The 17,598-nt window shown below is 55.0% G+C and overlaps 1 protein-coding gene across 1 annotated transcript in view; it reads right to left on the minus strand.

Annotated features, from left to right (window-relative positions):
* DNAI1 (dynein axonemal intermediate chain 1) overlaps window positions 1-17,598 on the minus strand; it is a 138,824-nt gene that overhangs the window by 40,283 nt on the left and 80,943 nt on the right. Inside the window, exon 20 of the mRNA XM_066601824.1 lies at window positions 2,171-2,356. Coding sequence (XP_066457921.1) covers window positions 2,171-2,356 — 186 coding nt within the window. The remainder of the gene's footprint in view (window positions 1-2,170; window positions 2,357-17,598) is intronic.

Here is a 17,598-nt window from a genome sequence, read left to right on the forward strand (position 1 = left end):
CTCCTCCTAGTGGTGGCTGTATACACAGTAATCTCGAGCTCCCCCTAGTGGTAGCTGCATATACAATACTCTCCTGAGCTTCCCCTAGTGGTGACTGTATATACAATATAGTCATTTCCAGAGCACCCCCTAGTGGTGTCTATATATACGGTAATCTTCCGATCTCCCCCTAGTGATGGCTGTACATACAGTAATCTCCAAAACTCCTTCTAGTGGCGGCTGTATATATACAGTAATCTTCTAAGCTCCCCCTAGTGGTGGCTGTATATACAGTAATCTCCTGATCTCCCCCTAGCGGTGGTTGTATATACAGTAACCTTCTGAGCTCCCCCTAGCAGTGGTTGTATATACAGTAACCTTCTGAGCTCCCCCTAGCAGTGGCTGTATATACAGTACTCTCCTGAGCTCCCCCTAGCAGTGGCTGTATATACAGTACTCTCCTGAGCTCCTCCTAGTGGTGGCTGTATACACAGTAATCTCGAGCTCCCCCTAGTGGTAGCTGCATATACAATACTCTCCTGAGCTTCCCCTAGTGGTGACTGTATATACAATATAGTCATTTCCAGAGCACCCCCTAGTGGTGTCTATATATACGGTAATCTTCCGATCTCCCCCTAGTGATGGCTGTACATACAGTAATCTCCAAAACTCCTTCTAGTGGCGGCTGTATATATACAGTAATCTTCTAAGCTCCCCCTAGTGGTGGCTGTATATACAGTAATCTCCTGATCTCCCCCTAGCGGTGGTTGTATATACAGTAACCTTCTGAGCTCCCCCTAGCAGTGGTTGTATATACAGTAACCTTCTGAGCTCCCCCTAGCAGTGGCTGTATATACAGTACTCTCCTGAGCTCCCCCTAGCAGTGGCTGTATATACAGTACTCTCCTGAGCTCCTCCTAGTGGTGGCTGTATACACAGTAATCTCGAGCTCCCCCTAGTGGTAGCTGCATATACAATACTCTCCTGAGCTTCCCCTAGTGGTGACTGTATATACAATATAGTCATTTCCAGAGCACCCCCTAGTGGTGTCTATATATACGGTAATCTTCCGATCTCCCCCTAGTGATGGCTGTACATACAGTAATCTCCAAAACTCCTTCTAGTGGCGGCTGTATATATACAGTAATCTTCTAAGCTCCCCCTAGTGGTGGCTGTATATACAGTAATCTCCTGATCTCCCCCTAGCGGTGGTTGTATATACAGTAACCTTCTGAGCTCCCCCTAGCAGTGGTTGTATATACAGTAACCTTCTGAGCTCCCCCTAGCAGTGGCTGTATATACAGTACTCTCCTGAGCTCCCCCTAGCAGTGGCTGTATATACAGTACTCTCCTGAGCTCCTCCTAGTGGTGGCTGTATACACAGTAATCTCGAGCTCCCCCTAGTGGTAGCTGCATATACAATACTCTCCTGAGCTTCCCCTAGTGGTGACTGTATATACAATATAGTCATTTCCAGAGCACCCCCTAGTGGTGTCTATATATACGGTAATCTTCCGATCTCCCCCTAGTGATGGCTGTACATACAGTAATCTCCAAAACTCCTTCTAGTGGCGGCTGTATATATACAGTAATCTTCTAAGCTCCCCCTAGTGGTGGCTGTATATACAGTAATCTCCTGATCTCCCCCTAGTGGTAGCTATATATACACAGTAACCTTCTGATCTCCCCGTAGTGGTGGCTGTATACACAGTAATCTCCTGAGCTCCCCCTAGTGGTGGCTGTATATACAGTAATCTCCTGAGCTCCCCCTAGTGGTGGCTGTATATACAGTAATCTCCTGAGCTCCCCCTAGTTGTGGCTGTATATACAGTAATCTCCTGAGCTCCCCCTAGTAGTGGCTGTATATACAGTAATCTCCTGAGCTCCCCCAAGTGGTGGCTGTATATACAGTAATCTCCTGAGCTCCCCCTAGTGGTGGCTGTATATACAGTAATCTCCTGAGCTCCCCCTAGTGGTAGCTATATATACACAGTAACCTTCTGATCTCCCCCTAGTGGTGGCTGTATACACAGTAATCTCCTGAGCTCCCCCTAGTGATGGCTGCATATTCAGTTTTTGGGCTCCCCCCAGAGTGGAGGTGCAGCAGTTTGAAGGTGAGGAGGTGCTCAGTCTCAGGAGACGCCGGCAGTGGAGGCCACCTCCACAGGGCAGCAGCAGGAGAACCGCCTACCTTTGGCATTTTGCGCAGGTTCGGAGACAACTTCAGGCAAATGACGTGACCCCGATCATCTCCGACGATAATCACGGGGTAGATGGGGTTAAACTCAACGTGAGTCAGCTTGGTCTTCTTCTTGGCCACCACGGCCTGCTGACACAGGGCTTCATACTTGTTGATGGACAAGTCGAACACGTGGACCTGTGCAGGGGGGAGAACAGAAGAGGTGAGAGGCAAGAATCACGGGAAACCCAGCCAATAACATCACAGGATTTGGTGTTATACTCTAGTCACATCCAGAGCTGCATGGAGGATTAGTGAGGGTGCTGCAGGACCGAACACGTCACTATTTCACCCATCATAGTCCGGCTTCTGCACAGATGGGGGCAGAGCAGCAGCAATGTCGATGCAGCTCTGGAAGGGACTGGAGTAGAAAACGGGGTAGAATTCAAGGTTAGTACAATACTAGAAGTGTTAAACACTTGTCAGACTACTATTATAGGGGTTGTGCCCAGACACACAACCCCCCGTTTAACCCCTTAATGACCCGGCCCTTCTTTTATTTTGTTTTTAAGCAGAGCTCTTCGTTACACATCGCTGCGGGGGCTTCCGGTTTTCTTGTGGGACGAGGTCTTGTTTTAGTGGCGCTATGAAATGTAGGAGAGAAATTTTTAAAAGTTTTTCAGTAAATTATAAGTGGAGTGAAATGGAAAAAACCCACAATTCTGCCGTTTTTGGGGCGGTCTTGTTTTTACAGCGCACATGCTGCACCCACACCACCCCACGGCTCCGGACGGTTGGGGCCGCACCAAATTTAGATATTTTTTTCTCTTTGCTGCACGATTGTTAAAATATTACATATATTTTGAAAAAAAGGTTACTTTCTGCGTCCATCTGCTAACCGCCATCGGTCGGTATGGCTGCGTGAGGGACGTTTGTGAGGGCCGACCTGTCGTTTCTATTGGTTCCATTTTGGAGTCATGTGACTTCTTTATCACTTTTTATTAAACATTTTTATGGAGACGGTTTGACCCCCCCCCCCCCCCCCCCAAAAAAGCACAATTCTGGCGTATTTTTTTGTGACAACATTTGCCGAGTGGGGTAAATAATACGATACTTTTACGGAAGCAGCGATACCAAATAGGTTTTCGGTTTTGATCTCATTATAAATATGGGAAACGTTTTAGTTTTTTTCAAATTTTATATTTAATTTTTTGAAATATTGAAATAATTAAAGTTTTTTAAGCTACATATTTTTGGTTCCCACAAGATACTTGAACTTGCTATCCTCTGATCCCTCATAGGAGTATAATGCAATACCATAGTACTGCATTATATCACATTCTAACAGGCAGTCTATCAAGACGTGCCACAGGCATGGCTTAATAAGCAATTATTCATGGCAGCCCTGGAGACCTTCAGAAAGCTCCAAGCTCCCATGGCAACCAAACGGCACCTTGTGATCTCATTGCATGGGGGCCGGTCAGGACCCCAGAATACCAATCGGGGCATCAGAATGGACAGCAGCATTTAAAGGGTTAACAGCCACAATCAGCTGACCTGCAAAAGCAGGACGGCAGGAGATCTGAACCATGCTGGGACATAGCCGGGGGTCCGAAGCGGGAGACCCCACTCCAGGATCTTCATGTGCAGGAGCAGGTCCTAGAAGAGGCGACGCAGCCTCGGCTCGGATGATAGAGCTGCCGCAGCCTCGGCTCGGATGATAGAGCTGCCGCAGCCTCGGCTCGGATGATAGAGCTGCCGCTGCGGAGCCGTTCACTCCCGTATACAGGTTAGCTAAAGAGCCAGCAGCTTCCAAGAGCCGCCGGCAGGAGTGTGACTGCAAGAGTGTTCTCCAGGGCTACAACACATCGGGGGTTCGACCGCTGCCCTTACACTGCAACAGATCGGGGGTCCGACCGCTGCCCCTACACTGCAACAGATCGGGGGTCCGACCACTCCCCCTACACTGCAACAGATCGGGGGTCCGACCACTCCCCCTACACTGCAACAGATCGGGGGTCCGACCGCACCCCGTACACTGCAACAGATCGGGGGTCCGAATGCTGTCCCCACACTGTAACAGATCAGGGGTCCGACCGCTGCCCCCACACTGTAACAGATCAGGGGTCCGACCGCAGCCCCTACACTATAACACATCGGGGGTCTGACCGCTGCCCCCACACTGTAACAGATCGGGGGTCCGAATGCTGACCCCACACTGTAACACATCGGGGGTCCGACCGCTGCCACTACACTTAAACAGATCTGGGGTTCGACCGCTGCCCCTACACTGCAACAGATCGGGGGTCCGACCACTCCCCCTACACTGCAACAGATCGGGGGTCCGACCGCTCCCCCTACACTGCAACAGATCGGGGGTCCGAATGCTGCCCCCACACTGTAACAGATCAGGGGTCCGACCGCTGCCCCTACACTGCAACAGATCGGGGCTCCGACCGCTGCCCCTACACTATAACACATTGGGGGTCTGACCGCTGCCCCCACACTGTAACAGATCGGGGGTCCGAATGCTGACCCCACACTGTAACACATCGGGGGTCCGACCGCTGCCACTATACTTAAACAGATCGGGGGTCCGACCGCTGCTCCTACACTGCAACAGATTGGGGCTCCGACCGCTGCCCCTACACTATAACACATCGGGGGTCTGACCGCTGCCCCCACACTGTAACAGATCGGGGGTCCGAATGCTGACCCCACACTGTAACACATCGGGGGTCCGACCGCTGCCACTACACTTAAACAGATCGGGGGTCCGACTGCTGCCCCTACACTGCAACAGATCGGGGCTCCGACCGCTGCCCCTACACTATAACACATCGGGGGTCTGACCGCTGCCCCCACACTGTAACAGATCGGGGGTCCGAATGCTGACCCCACACTGTAACACATCGGGGGTCCGACCGCTGCCACTACACTTAAACAGATCGGGGGTCCGACTGCTGCTCTTACACTGTAACAAATCGGGGGTCCGACCGCTGCCCTTACACTGTAACAAAATCGGGGGCCCAACCACTGCCCCCACACTGCAACAGATCGGGGGTGCAACTGCAGCCCTTACACTGCAACAGATTGGGGGTCCGACCGCTCCCCCTACACTGCAACAGATCGGGGGTCCGACCGCTGCCCCTACACTGCAACAGATCGGGGTGCAACTGCAGCCCTTACACTGCAACAGATTGGGGGTCCAACTGCTACCCCTACACTGCAACAGATCGGGGGTGCAACTGCAGCCCTTACACTGTAACAAATCGGGGGTCCGACCGCTGCCCCTACACTGCAACAGATCGGGGGTCCGACCGCTCCCCCTACACTGCAACAGATCGGGGGTCCGACCGCTCCCCCTACACTGCAACAGATCGGGGGTCCGAATGCTGCCCCCACACTGTAACAGATCGGGGGTCCGACTGCTGCCCCTACATGGCAACAGATCGGGGGTCCAACCGCTGCCCCTACACTATAACAAATCGGGGGTCCGACCGCTGCCCTTACACTGCAACAGATCGGGGATCTGACCGCTGCCCCTACACTATAACAAATCGGGGGTCCGAATGCTGCCCTTACACTGCAACAGATCGGGGATCTGACCGCTGCCCCTACACTGCAACAGATCAGGGGTCTGACCGCTGCCCCTACACTATAACAAATCGGGGGTCCGAATGCTGCCCCCACACTGTAACAGATCGGGGGTCCGACCGCTGCCCCCACACTGTAACAAATGGGGGTCCAACCACTGTCACTACACTGCAACTGATCAGGGGTCCGACTGCTGCTCTTACACTGTAACAAATCGGGGGTCCGACCGCTGCCCCTACACTGCAACAGATCAGGGGTCCGACCGCTGCCCCTACATTATAACACATCGGGGGTCTGACCGCTGCCCCTACACTATAACACATCGGGGGTCTGACCGCTGCCCCCACACTGTAACAAATAGGGGTCCAACCGCTGCCACTACACTTAAATAGATCGGGGGTCCGACTGCTGCTCTTACACTGTAACAAATCGGGGGTCCGACCGCTGCCCTTACACTGCAACAGATAGGGGGTCCGTCCGCTGCCCTTACACTGCAACAGATCGGGGATCTGACCGCTGCCCCTACACTGCAACAGATAGGGGGTCCGACCACTCCCCCTACACTGCAACAGATAGGGGGTCCGTCCGCTGCCCTTACACTGCAACAGATCGGGGATCTGACCGCTGCCCCTACATGGCAACAGATCAGGGGTCTGACCGCTGCCCCTACACTATAACAAATCGGGGGTCCGAATGCTGCCCCCACACTGTAACAGATCGGGGGTCCGACTGCTGCCCCTACATGGCAACAGATCAGGGGTCTGACCGCTGCCCCTACACTATAACAAATCGGGGGTCCGAATGCTGCCCCCACACTGTAACAGATCGGGGGTCCGACCGCTGCCCCCACACTGTAACAAATGGGGGTCCAACCGCTGCCACTACACTGCAACAAATCAGGGGTCCGACCGCTGCCCCTACACTATAACACATCGGGGGTCTGACCGCTGCCCCCACACTGTAACAAATAGGGGTCCAACCGCTGCCACTACACTTAAATAGATCGGGGGTCCGACTGCTGCTCTTACACTGTAACAAATCGGGGGTCCGACCGCTGCCCTTACACTGCAACAGATAGGGGGTCCGTCCGCTGCTCTTACACTGCAACAGATTGGGGGTCCGACCGCCGCCCCTACACTGCAACAGATCGAGGGTCCGACCGCCGCCCCTACACTGCAACAGATCGAGGGTCCGACCGCCGCCCATACACTGCAACAGATCGAGGGTCCGATCACTGCCCCTACACTGCAACAGATCGGGGGTCCGACCGCTCCCCCTACACTGCAACAGACCAGGGGTCCGACCGCTCCCCCTACACTGCAACAGACCAGGGGTCCGACCGCTCCCCCTACACTGCAACAGACCAGGGGTCCGACCGCTCCCCCTACACTGCAACAGAGCGGGGGTCCGACTGCTCCCCTACACTGCAACAGATTGGGGGTCCAACTGCTGCCCCTACACTGCAACAGATCAGGGGTCTGACCGCTATCCCTATACACTGCAACAGATTGGGGGTCCGACCGCTGCCCCCACACTTTAACAGATTGGGGGTCCAACACTTGCTTGTTGCTATGCTCTGCATTCCCCGGCTGTAGTACCGCGCCGGTCACGTGGACGCGCCAGCCGTGGACATGAAGCAGTTAACGGCGTGCGGGGAGATAATCTGCATTATTTCCACATGGTGAAGCCCCGGATTATCTGGGCAGCGAATGATAAATCGGGATTTTCTGCCCAGGAGCCACCAGATCCTCTATTTATGGATTTAAGAGGTGGCTGTGTGACCAGAGCTCCCAGAGTAACATACGCTGATCTGCAGGGAGCCCCCCAGAGTAACGTACGCTGATCTGCAGGGAGCCCCCCAGAGTAACGTACGCTGATCTGCAGGGAGCCCCCAAGAGTAACGTACGCTGACCCGCAGGGAGCCCCCCAGAGTAACGTACGCTGACCTGCAGGGAGCCCCCCAGAGTAATGGACGCTGACCTGCAGGAAGCCCCCCAGAGTAATGTATGCTGATCTGCAGGGAGCCCCCCAGAGTAACGTACGCTGACCTGCAGGGAGCCCCCCAGAGTAACGGACGCTGACCTGCAGGGAGCCCCCCAGAGTAACGGACGCTGATCTGCAGGGAGCCCCCCAGAGTAACGTACGCTGATCTGCAGGGAGCCCCCAAGAGTAACGTACGCTGACCCGCAGGGAGCCCCCCAGAGTAACGTACGCTGACCTGCAGGGAGCCCCCCAGAGTAATGGACGCTGACCTGCAGGAAGCCCCCCAGAGTAATGTATGCTGATCTGCAGGGAGCCCCCCAGAGTAACGTACGCTGACCTGCAGGGAGCCCCCCAGAGTAACGGACGCTGATCTGCAGGGAGCCCCCCAGAGTAACGGACGCTGATCTGCAGGGAGCCCCCCAGAGTAACGTACGCTGATCTGCAGGGAGCCCCCAAGAGTAACGTACGCTGACCCGCAGGGAGCCCCCCAGAGTAACGTACGCTGTGACCTGCAGGGAGCCCCCCAGAGTAATGGACGCTGACCTGCAGGAAGCCCCCCAGAGTAATGTATGCTGATCTGCAGGGAGCCCCCCAGAGTAACGTACGCTGACCTGCAGGGAGCCCCCCAGAGTAACGGACGCTGACCTGCAGGGAGCCCCCCAGAGTAACGGACGCTGATCTGCAGGGAGCCCCCCAGAGTAACGGACGCTGATCTGCAGGGAGCCCCCCAGAGTAACGGACGCTGATCTGCAGGGAGCCCCCCAAAGTAACGGACGCTGATCTGCAGGGAGCCCCCCAGAGTAACGGACGCTGATCTGCAGGGAGCCCCCCAGAGTAACGTACGCTGACCTGCAGGGAGCCCCCCAGAGTAATGGACGCTGATCTGCAGGGAGCCCCCCAGAGTAATGGACGCTGATCTGCAGGGAGCCCCCCAGAGTAATGGACGCTGATCTGCAGGGAGCCCCCCAGAGTAACAGACGCTGATCTGCAGGGAGCCCCCCAGAGTAACGTACGCTGATCTGCAGGGAGCCCCCCAGAGTAACGGACACTGATCTGCAGGGAGCCCCCCAGAGTAACGTGCATTGTGATTATACAGTACGATCTCTCGGACCCCCGGTAGTGATTACACAGTGTGATCTCTCGGACCCCCGGCAGTTATTACATGGTGTGATCTCTCGGACCCCCGGTAGTGATTACACAGTACGATCTCTCGGACCCCCGGTAGTGATTACACAGTGTGATCTCTCGGACGCCCGGTAGTGATTACACAGTACGATCTCTCGGACCCCCGGTAGTGATTACACAGTGTGATCTCTCGGACCCCCGGTAGTGATTATACAGTACGATCTCTCGGACCCCCGGTAGTGATTACACAGTGTGATCTCTCGGACCCCCGGTAGTGATTACACAGTGTGATCTCTCGGACCCCCGGTAGTGATTACACAGTGTGATCTCTCGGACCCCCGGTAGTGATTACACAGTGTGATCTCTCGGACCCCCGGTAGTGATTACACGGTGTGATCTCTCGGACCCCCGGTAGTGATTACACAGTACGATCTCTCGGACCCCCGGTAGTGATTACTCAGTGTGATCTCTCAGACCCCCGGTAGTGATTACTCAGTGTGATCTCTCGGACCCCCAGTAGTGATTATACAGTACGATCTCTCGGACCCCCGGTAGTGATTACTCAGTGTGATCTCTCAGACCCCCGGTAGTGATTACTCAGTGTGATCTCTCGGACCCCCAGTAGTGATTATACAGTACGATCTCTCAGACCCCCGGTAGTGATTACTCAGTGTGATCTCTCGGACCCCCAGTAGTGATTACACAGTGTGATCTCTCGGACCCCCGGTAGTGATTACTCAGTGTGATCTCTCGGACCCCCGGTAGTGATTACACAGTACGATCTCTCGGACCCCCGGTAGTGTTTACACGGTGTGATCTCTCGGACCCCCGGGCCCCGGTACAGCGTGAGGAGTGCGCTGCGTCCCGCAGACTGCTCCCTCCGCTCGCACAGACATATTTTTAGCAGACGGCAGACATATGGTTGGCTGCATGAATTATCGCAGCTCTGGGGGATGCGGCGCCCTGCGAGTCGTGGAGATGTGCACATGTGACCGCGAGCGCTGCGCCTCATGAATACTTAACGCATCTGAAGGCTGCAGGAGGGCACGGCGACGGCAGCCATTAACCCTTCCAGCCCTCAGCGAGGAGAACCTCCGTTATGGAGACTTCTGGGAAAGCTGGGTGGCATGCCGGCGGCAGACATTAACCCTTCCTGCCCTCAGCAAGGAAAACCTGCGTTATAGCGGCTTATGGGAAAGCTGGGTGACACGCCGGCGGCAGCCATTAACCCTTCCAGCCCTCAGCGCAGAGACCCTCCATTATGGCGACTTCTGGGAAAGCTGGGTGACACGCCGGCGGCAGACATTAACCCTTCCTGCCCTCAGCGCAGAGACCCTCCATTATGGCGACTTCTGGGAAAGCTGGGTGACATGCCGGCGGCAGACATTAACCCTTCCTGCCCTCAGCGCAGAGACCCTCCATTATGGCGACTTCTGGGAAAGCTGGGTGACACGCCGGTGGCAGACATTAACCCTTCCTGCCCTCAGCGCAGAGACCCTCCATTATGGCGACTTCTGGGAAAGCTGGGTGACACGCCGGCAGCAGTCATTATCCCTTCCTGCCCTAAGCGAGGAGAACCTGCGTTATAGCGGTTTCTGGGAAAGCTGGGTGACACGCCGGCGGCAGCCATTAACCCTTCCAGCCCTCAGCACAGAGAATCTCCGTTATAGTGGCTTCTGGGAAAGCTGGGTGGCACGCCGGCGGCTGCCCTAGTCACATACTGACTGGTTGCGGCTGCCGGGCTCGGCGAGGTGTTATGGCGGCCATATTAGTTGTCACCCAGCTTTTATATATGGCCGGGTCCATCATAGAACACGCTGCGTGGAGCGGCCATGTACGATCAGCAGCGCCGCCGCCGCTCATCGGAGGGGAAGACACTAATAGGAAAGAAGAGCAACACGCTGAATGTTTCAGGCATGACTGCGCCTCCATCTGTGCGCCGCGGCGAGGAGGGCTGCTGAATAATGCATCCGCTCGTCCCGGGGACACAGCAAGTATGGCAGCCGGAGCGCCACGGACAGCGCTGACGTCCGCCATGTCACATCACATCACCCCGGACACCAGGACGCACTACCAGGGCATGAAAATACCAACCCTGGCATCAAAGCGGGCGGAAAGAAGATACTTGTTGCCCATAGCAACCAATCACAGCGCAGCGTCCATTATTTATACTTCTGAGGTAAATGAGAGCTGCGCTGTGATTGGTCGCTAGGGGCAATATCTTCTTTCAGACCGCTTTCCTAGCAGTGCGGCGCTACTGCTCCGCGGCCGCCTGTACAGCGCGACATAACTATGTACAGCGGCGTCCGATAATCCTCAGACACACCGCACCAAGGACGACTATTTAGGCCGTGTGGTCATGGCGGGCTCCGTGCCGCGAGGCCCAAGCATACACACTGGCACAATCTGCGTGACCCGGGTCGGCGCACACCGCTTTCAGTGTGGAAAATGGCGGAAAATCTGCACCAAAATCTGCGTCCATTTGCAAACCCTCGGAGCGGGCGGGCGGGCAGCGGACCACCTCAAATGAAAGGGTGATAGCGGCTGCGGATCTGCGCCAAATCCCGTACCAAATGCAGGTCCGCACCAAAGCTGCCACTTGTGGAGGGAGCGGCGCCCTACGTCTGCACAGACGCGGCCGACTCCGGCGCAGCGAGGTAGTTCTGGCGTCAGAGGTGGAATCTACGCACACAAATCCACACGGCGTCCTGCGGTGAGAACAGACCCTTCACAAGGCGCACCAACCTCTAAAACCGCGTCAGGAATCCGTGGTCACTACGGCTTTAGTGATCCGCAGGCGATTCGGCTATGTCAATGGGCAAAATCCGCTCGTGGAAACTCCAGCGCATTTCCGTGCGGATGCGTGCGAAATGACATGCGACCTCTTCACATGGATCCCTGCAGAACACGCTGGTCTCCTCACACGGATGCTGCCCGTGGACACGGCTATGTCTGCATGCGGATCCGTGGTGAGCGCCGAGGCAGAAGAGCTGCAGATTTTTGGCGCGGTTTCACAGGCGGAACCTGAAGAATATCTGCATGTCATTGTGGCACGCTGCGGACTATATACCCGTGGCATTCCCTGAGGATTTCACGCCCTGCAACCACGCCACGAGCCGGACGCACTACAGAAAGTCTGCAGCAGATCCCCCAAGTCCTAAACTGTGGGGGGATCTGGGTGTCTGAGGGGCGTCTCCATGATCGGGGGTCTACTCTGCTGATGGAGCCCCTGGAGGGTGAGAGATTACAGCCTCCTCTGTGGTACAGTATGATGCCCCACATGGTAAGAGCAGCACTGATGCCCCTGTGCCCCACATATAGGGCTGCAGTGTGGGTGCTTTGCTCCTCCGCCCTGTGGTATAATATGATGCCCCACATGGTAAGAGCAGCACTGATGCCCCTGTGCCCCACATATAGGGCTGCAGTGTGGGTGCTTTGCTCCTCCGCCCTGTGGTATAATATGATGCCCCACATGGTAAGAGCAGCACTGATGCCACTGTGCCACACATATAGGGCTGCAGTGTGGGTGCTTTGCTCCTCCGCCCTGTGGTATAATATGATGCCCCACATGGTAAGAGCAGCACTGATGCCCCTGTGCCCCACATATAGGGCTGCAGTGTGGGTGCTTTGCTCCTCCGCCCGTCGCCGCCGGGCACACAGCCGCCGGGCACACCACAAATTTCCATCATGCAAATCTGCCCTGAAGAATGATGCTGCAGACGGAAGAAAGGACGTCACAGGCAAATCAGGTGCGGGGAACCTGGGGGCAGAAGACGGCCGGTGGTGGAGGGGGCAGAAGTATCAGAGGTCCGCCAGCTTTGTTGCGATAGTCATAGCACCACCTACAGGAAGGCAGCATTCCTACAAGCTAATAGCAGATCCTTTAGACAAGCCTTATAACAAGGACCGAGAATGACTTGTCTAAAAGGTTTGACATTGACTTGCAGTAATGCTGCCTTCCAATAGGTGGCGCTTCTGATGAACTAGCCTGAAGATCGTCCATGAATAGTTTGCCACTGGACAAGCCCTTTAAGTGACAGCCTCATCTCTCTCTCTTAAGAAGTCCTCGAAGCGGTGAAGGCCTGGGACTGTAATCATCGGTGGCCCGTTACTCCAGCGCAGAATACCCTGCTTGCATATGATGCGTGAAGCTTGAGGAGCGGACCACGGTTCATACATGAGTCCTGATGAAGGGTCTGACCAGAATGGCACTGCAGACAACATGCGGAGGGGTTTAATGGCTTGCAGTCCGGTTTACCCCGGGCTGGGCTTCTTCATCAGATAAAGGTCAGTCTCCTGGGTAACGTGGGGCGGCAGTGATCCGTGGCCCCATATAATAAGCAGCATGTCTTACAAAGGTTGTGGCATTTCATGCGCAGAGAGGAGACCTCTAGGATGCTGGGAGGCAGAAACAACCTCGAAATGTAGAAGACCCTCCATACAGAAGAGATGACAGAGCGCCACCAACGGGCAATGTTCATTACCGAGCTCCACGGGAACGTCATACCAAAGATCGATCACAACTATATCCGGGACGCTCAGAAGGACTATTGATCGTATCCTAGTTTATACTGCATGACCTAAATACCAACCAAAGCCCATCACCGGGCTCCACCGTCCACGAGCTTCACACCAACCATACTGACCACAGACAAGAAGATGTGGAGGAACGCCTTCTACATCAGAGGGACAAGTTCTCAAAATAGTAGAATGGGAATCTCAGGTAAAAGTAATGGGTCCACCAAATTCTTATCTGCTCTTGCCGACAACTTTATCTTCCAGAAGTCACGAAGATGGTGAGCGGTCTGCCAATCATGTCCTGTGAGGAACAGGTAAAGGATCTGGGAATGTTTAGCAGAAAAGAAGGCTGAGAGGAGACTTAATAGCTGTCTACAAATATCTGAAGGGCTGTCACAGTGCAGAGGGATCAGCCCTATTCTCATCTGTACAAGGAAAGACTAGAAGCAATGGGATGAAACTGAAAGGGAGGAGACACAGATTAGATATTAGACAGTGAGGGGGATCAATGAGTGGAACAGGTTGCCACGGGAGGTGGGGAGTTCTCCTTCAATGGAAGTGTTCAGAGGCCGGACAGACATCTTTCTTGGATGATTTAGTGATCCTGCACTGAGCAGGGGGTCGGACCTGATGACCCCGGAGGTCCTTCCAACTCTACTATTCTATGATTCTTTGCTCATCATGCTGTAGACTGAACAGCCTCTTTATAAGAGACCCCCATCTAGTAGTGTTGGACTCTTCTGACTATCAGAATCACAGCAATTCATTGTGGCGTAGGTTCCACTAGTTGATGAAATGGTTCTGAAGGAATATCGGCCCCTGCGGACAGGAAGCTTCTTGTAGTTGCTGCGGATTAGATGGCGGTGCTGACATGTTCTGTCCACCTGACAGGAAGGGGTCAGCGATTCATGCTGCTTGCACCAAATTCTGCCCTCCCATCAGCAACAGTAATCTGGCTCCATCTGACCAGGAGATGTTCTTCCGCTGCTCAGTGATACAAGTTTTGCGCTCTTTTGCCCGCTGGAGTCTTTCTGCTTCTCTTCGGGGTCACGGGGAGACTTACCGTACAGGGCAGCGCCAATCGTGATAGTGCCGGGGCTGTAATAAAGTGGCCAGTAGCTGTATATGCAGGACCAGCCGTCTTGGTGATGATAACTGTGGGCTGAGTAATCTGCAGCCTGGGCTGATCTGTAATAACCGCGGTATCGTGTGACCTGCTTCTCTTCCGCGGCTCATTAGTTCTCAGTGTGCATGAAATGGAGGAAATCCATATTAAAGTATGGTAATGTGGCGGGCGCGACCCGCGGCGGCCTGGCGTGCCGGTAGTAATATTTTCCCCTCATGTAAAATGAATTAACTGAAGATGTGAGGAAAATTTAGTGGACGTGAAGAAGAGTTGTCAGAGGCAGGAAAGATGGCGGATGAGTGGAGGTGAGGGGTCTGCAGGCGGCGCTCCCCCTACTGGTGACTGATTACACCTCCATTACTACAGGTTCCATCAGCTCATTGCTTACCATTGTGTGGCTGCGGGCACCTTATATGTTCTCCATTATATCCTCCCAGCGCCGGATCACTTGTATATTCCCGGGCCAAACGTGTGGTACCACCGGTGCGTGGCCTGGGCACATACAGCATGGTCGCTGGCCCAACACTAGTCATATGTCCCCAGGCCAGGGGCTGATCGTAGCTTACCACAACTGGTCATGGGTCTCCAGGCCCAACACTAGCTGCATGTTCCCGAGCCTGAAACTGTTCGTATATTGCCAGTCCCTGCAGTGCACCTTCCAGGTCATCCCCCCCGTACCCTCACTCACTTCCCCACCGTTTGAGGTACATACCCTATGACTTTTCCATCCACGGTCCATGCAAGTAGCAGTTATCTACCGCCCCCAGGTCCTCCTCATCTGTTTCTGGACCACTTTGTCGCTGCTCCCCCACTTCCTCTCCTGTGGAATCCCAACCCATAGCCTCCTCTCTTTCTCTGCCAGCATCTCTCCAGACCCACCTACCCAAGGACACTGCTCTCTCCTGGTTCTCCTCCTACCTATCTGACTGCTCCTTCAGCGTCTCCTTTGCTGGCTCTACCTCCTCTTCAGTTTGCTCTTAGGGTCCCCGAGGGCTCGGTCCTCGGCCTCCTCCTCTTCCGTTTGCTCTTGAGCAGCACCAGTCCTCTGGAACGCGCTACCGAAACTATCCAGGCAATCACTGACACACCAAACTGCAGGCATGCTCTAAAAATGCACCTCTTCAGGGTGCATACCATATCTCCTAAACCAAACCCCTCTGCACCCCCTGATAACATGCCCCCTGTCCTAGCGACTGCCAGTCACTATCATCAACCGCCCCCTGCAGTCATACCGATTCAGCCGCTGTACGGCCTGACCATTGTCTATGTATAGAGCATCCCTCACTCTCCATCCCACCATAACATGCACATCTCCCCCTCGCCGTACCGCGCGCGTCTCCCCCTCGCCATACCGTATACATCTCCACCTCGCCATACCGTATACATCTCCCCCTCGCCGTACCGCGCACGTCTCCCCCTCGCCGTACTGCGCGCGTCTCCCCCTCGCCGTACCGTGCACATCTCCACCTCGCCATACCGTATACATCTCCACCTCGCCATACCATATACATCTCCACCTCGCCATACCGTGCACATCTTCACCTTGCCATATCATATACATCTCCCCCTCGCCGTACCACGCACGTCTCCCCCTCGCCATACCGTATACATCTCCACCTCGCCATACCGTATACATCTCCCCCTCGCCGTACCGCGCGCGTCTCCCCCTCGCCATACCGTATACATCTCCACCTCGCCATACCGTATACATCTCCCCCACGCCGTACTGCGCGCGTCTCCCCCTCGCCGTACCGTGCACATCTCCACCTCGCCATACCGTATACATCTCCACCTCGCCATACCATATACATCTCCACCTCGCCATACCGTGCACATCTTCACCTTGCCATATCGTATACATCTCCACCTCGTCATACCGTGCTCCACCTCGCCGTACTGTGCGCGTCTCCACCTTGCCATATCGTATACATCTACACTCGCCATACCGTGCTCCACCTCGCCGTACTGTGCGCGTCTCCACCTCCCGGTACCGCGTGCGTCTCCACCTCACCGTACCATATACATCTCCACTTCGTCATACCGTGCACATCTCCACCTCGCCATACCGTGCACATCTCCACCTTGCCATATCGTATACTTCTCCACTCGCCGTACCGTGCACATCTCCACCCCGCCATACCGTGCACATCTCCACCCCGCCATACCGTGCACATCTCCACCCCGCCATACCGTGCACATCTCCACCTAGCCATACCGTATACATCTCCACCTCGCCATACCATATACATCTCCACCTCTCCGTACCGTGCACATCTCCACCCCGCCATACCGTGCACATCTCCACCTTGCCATATCGTATACATCTCCACTTGCCATACCGTGCTCCACCTCGCCGTACTGTGCACGTCTCCACCTCCCGGTACCGCGTGCGTCTCCACCTCACCGTACCGTATACATCTCCACTTCGTCATACCGTGCACATCTCCACCTCGCCATACCGTGCACATCTCCACCTCGCCATACCGTGCACATCTCCACCTTGCCATATCGTATACTTCTCCACTCGCCATACCGTGCACATCTCCACCTTGCCATACCGTGCACATCTCCACCTCGCCATACCGTGCACATCTCCACCTTGCCATATCGTATACTTCTCCACTCGCCGTACCGTGCACATCTCCACCCCGCCATACCGTGCACATCTCCACCCCGCCATACCGTGCACATCTCCACCCCGCCATACCGAGCACATCTCCACCTTGCCATATCGTATACATCTCCACCTCTCCAGATCAAATATCAAATAAACTCCAATCCACCCTCGTCATACCGTGCTCCACCTCGCCGTACAGTATACATCTCCATTTCGTAATACCGTGCACATCTCCACCTCGCCATACCATATACATCTCCACCTCGCCATACCATATACATCTCCACCTCGCCATACCGTGCACATCTTCACCTTGCCATATCGTATACATCTCCACCTCGTCATACCGTGCTCCACTTCGCCGTACCGTGTACATCTCCACCTCGCCATACCGTGCACATCTCCACCTTGCCATATCGTATACATCTCCACTCGCCATACCGTGCTCCACCTCGCCGTACTATGCGCGTCTCC

Source organism: Eleutherodactylus coqui, chromosome 5, assembly GCF_035609145.1.
Source record: "Eleutherodactylus coqui strain aEleCoq1 chromosome 5, aEleCoq1.hap1, whole genome shotgun sequence".
Lineage (NCBI taxonomy): Eukaryota > Metazoa > Chordata > Amphibia > Anura > Eleutherodactylidae > Eleutherodactylus > Eleutherodactylus coqui.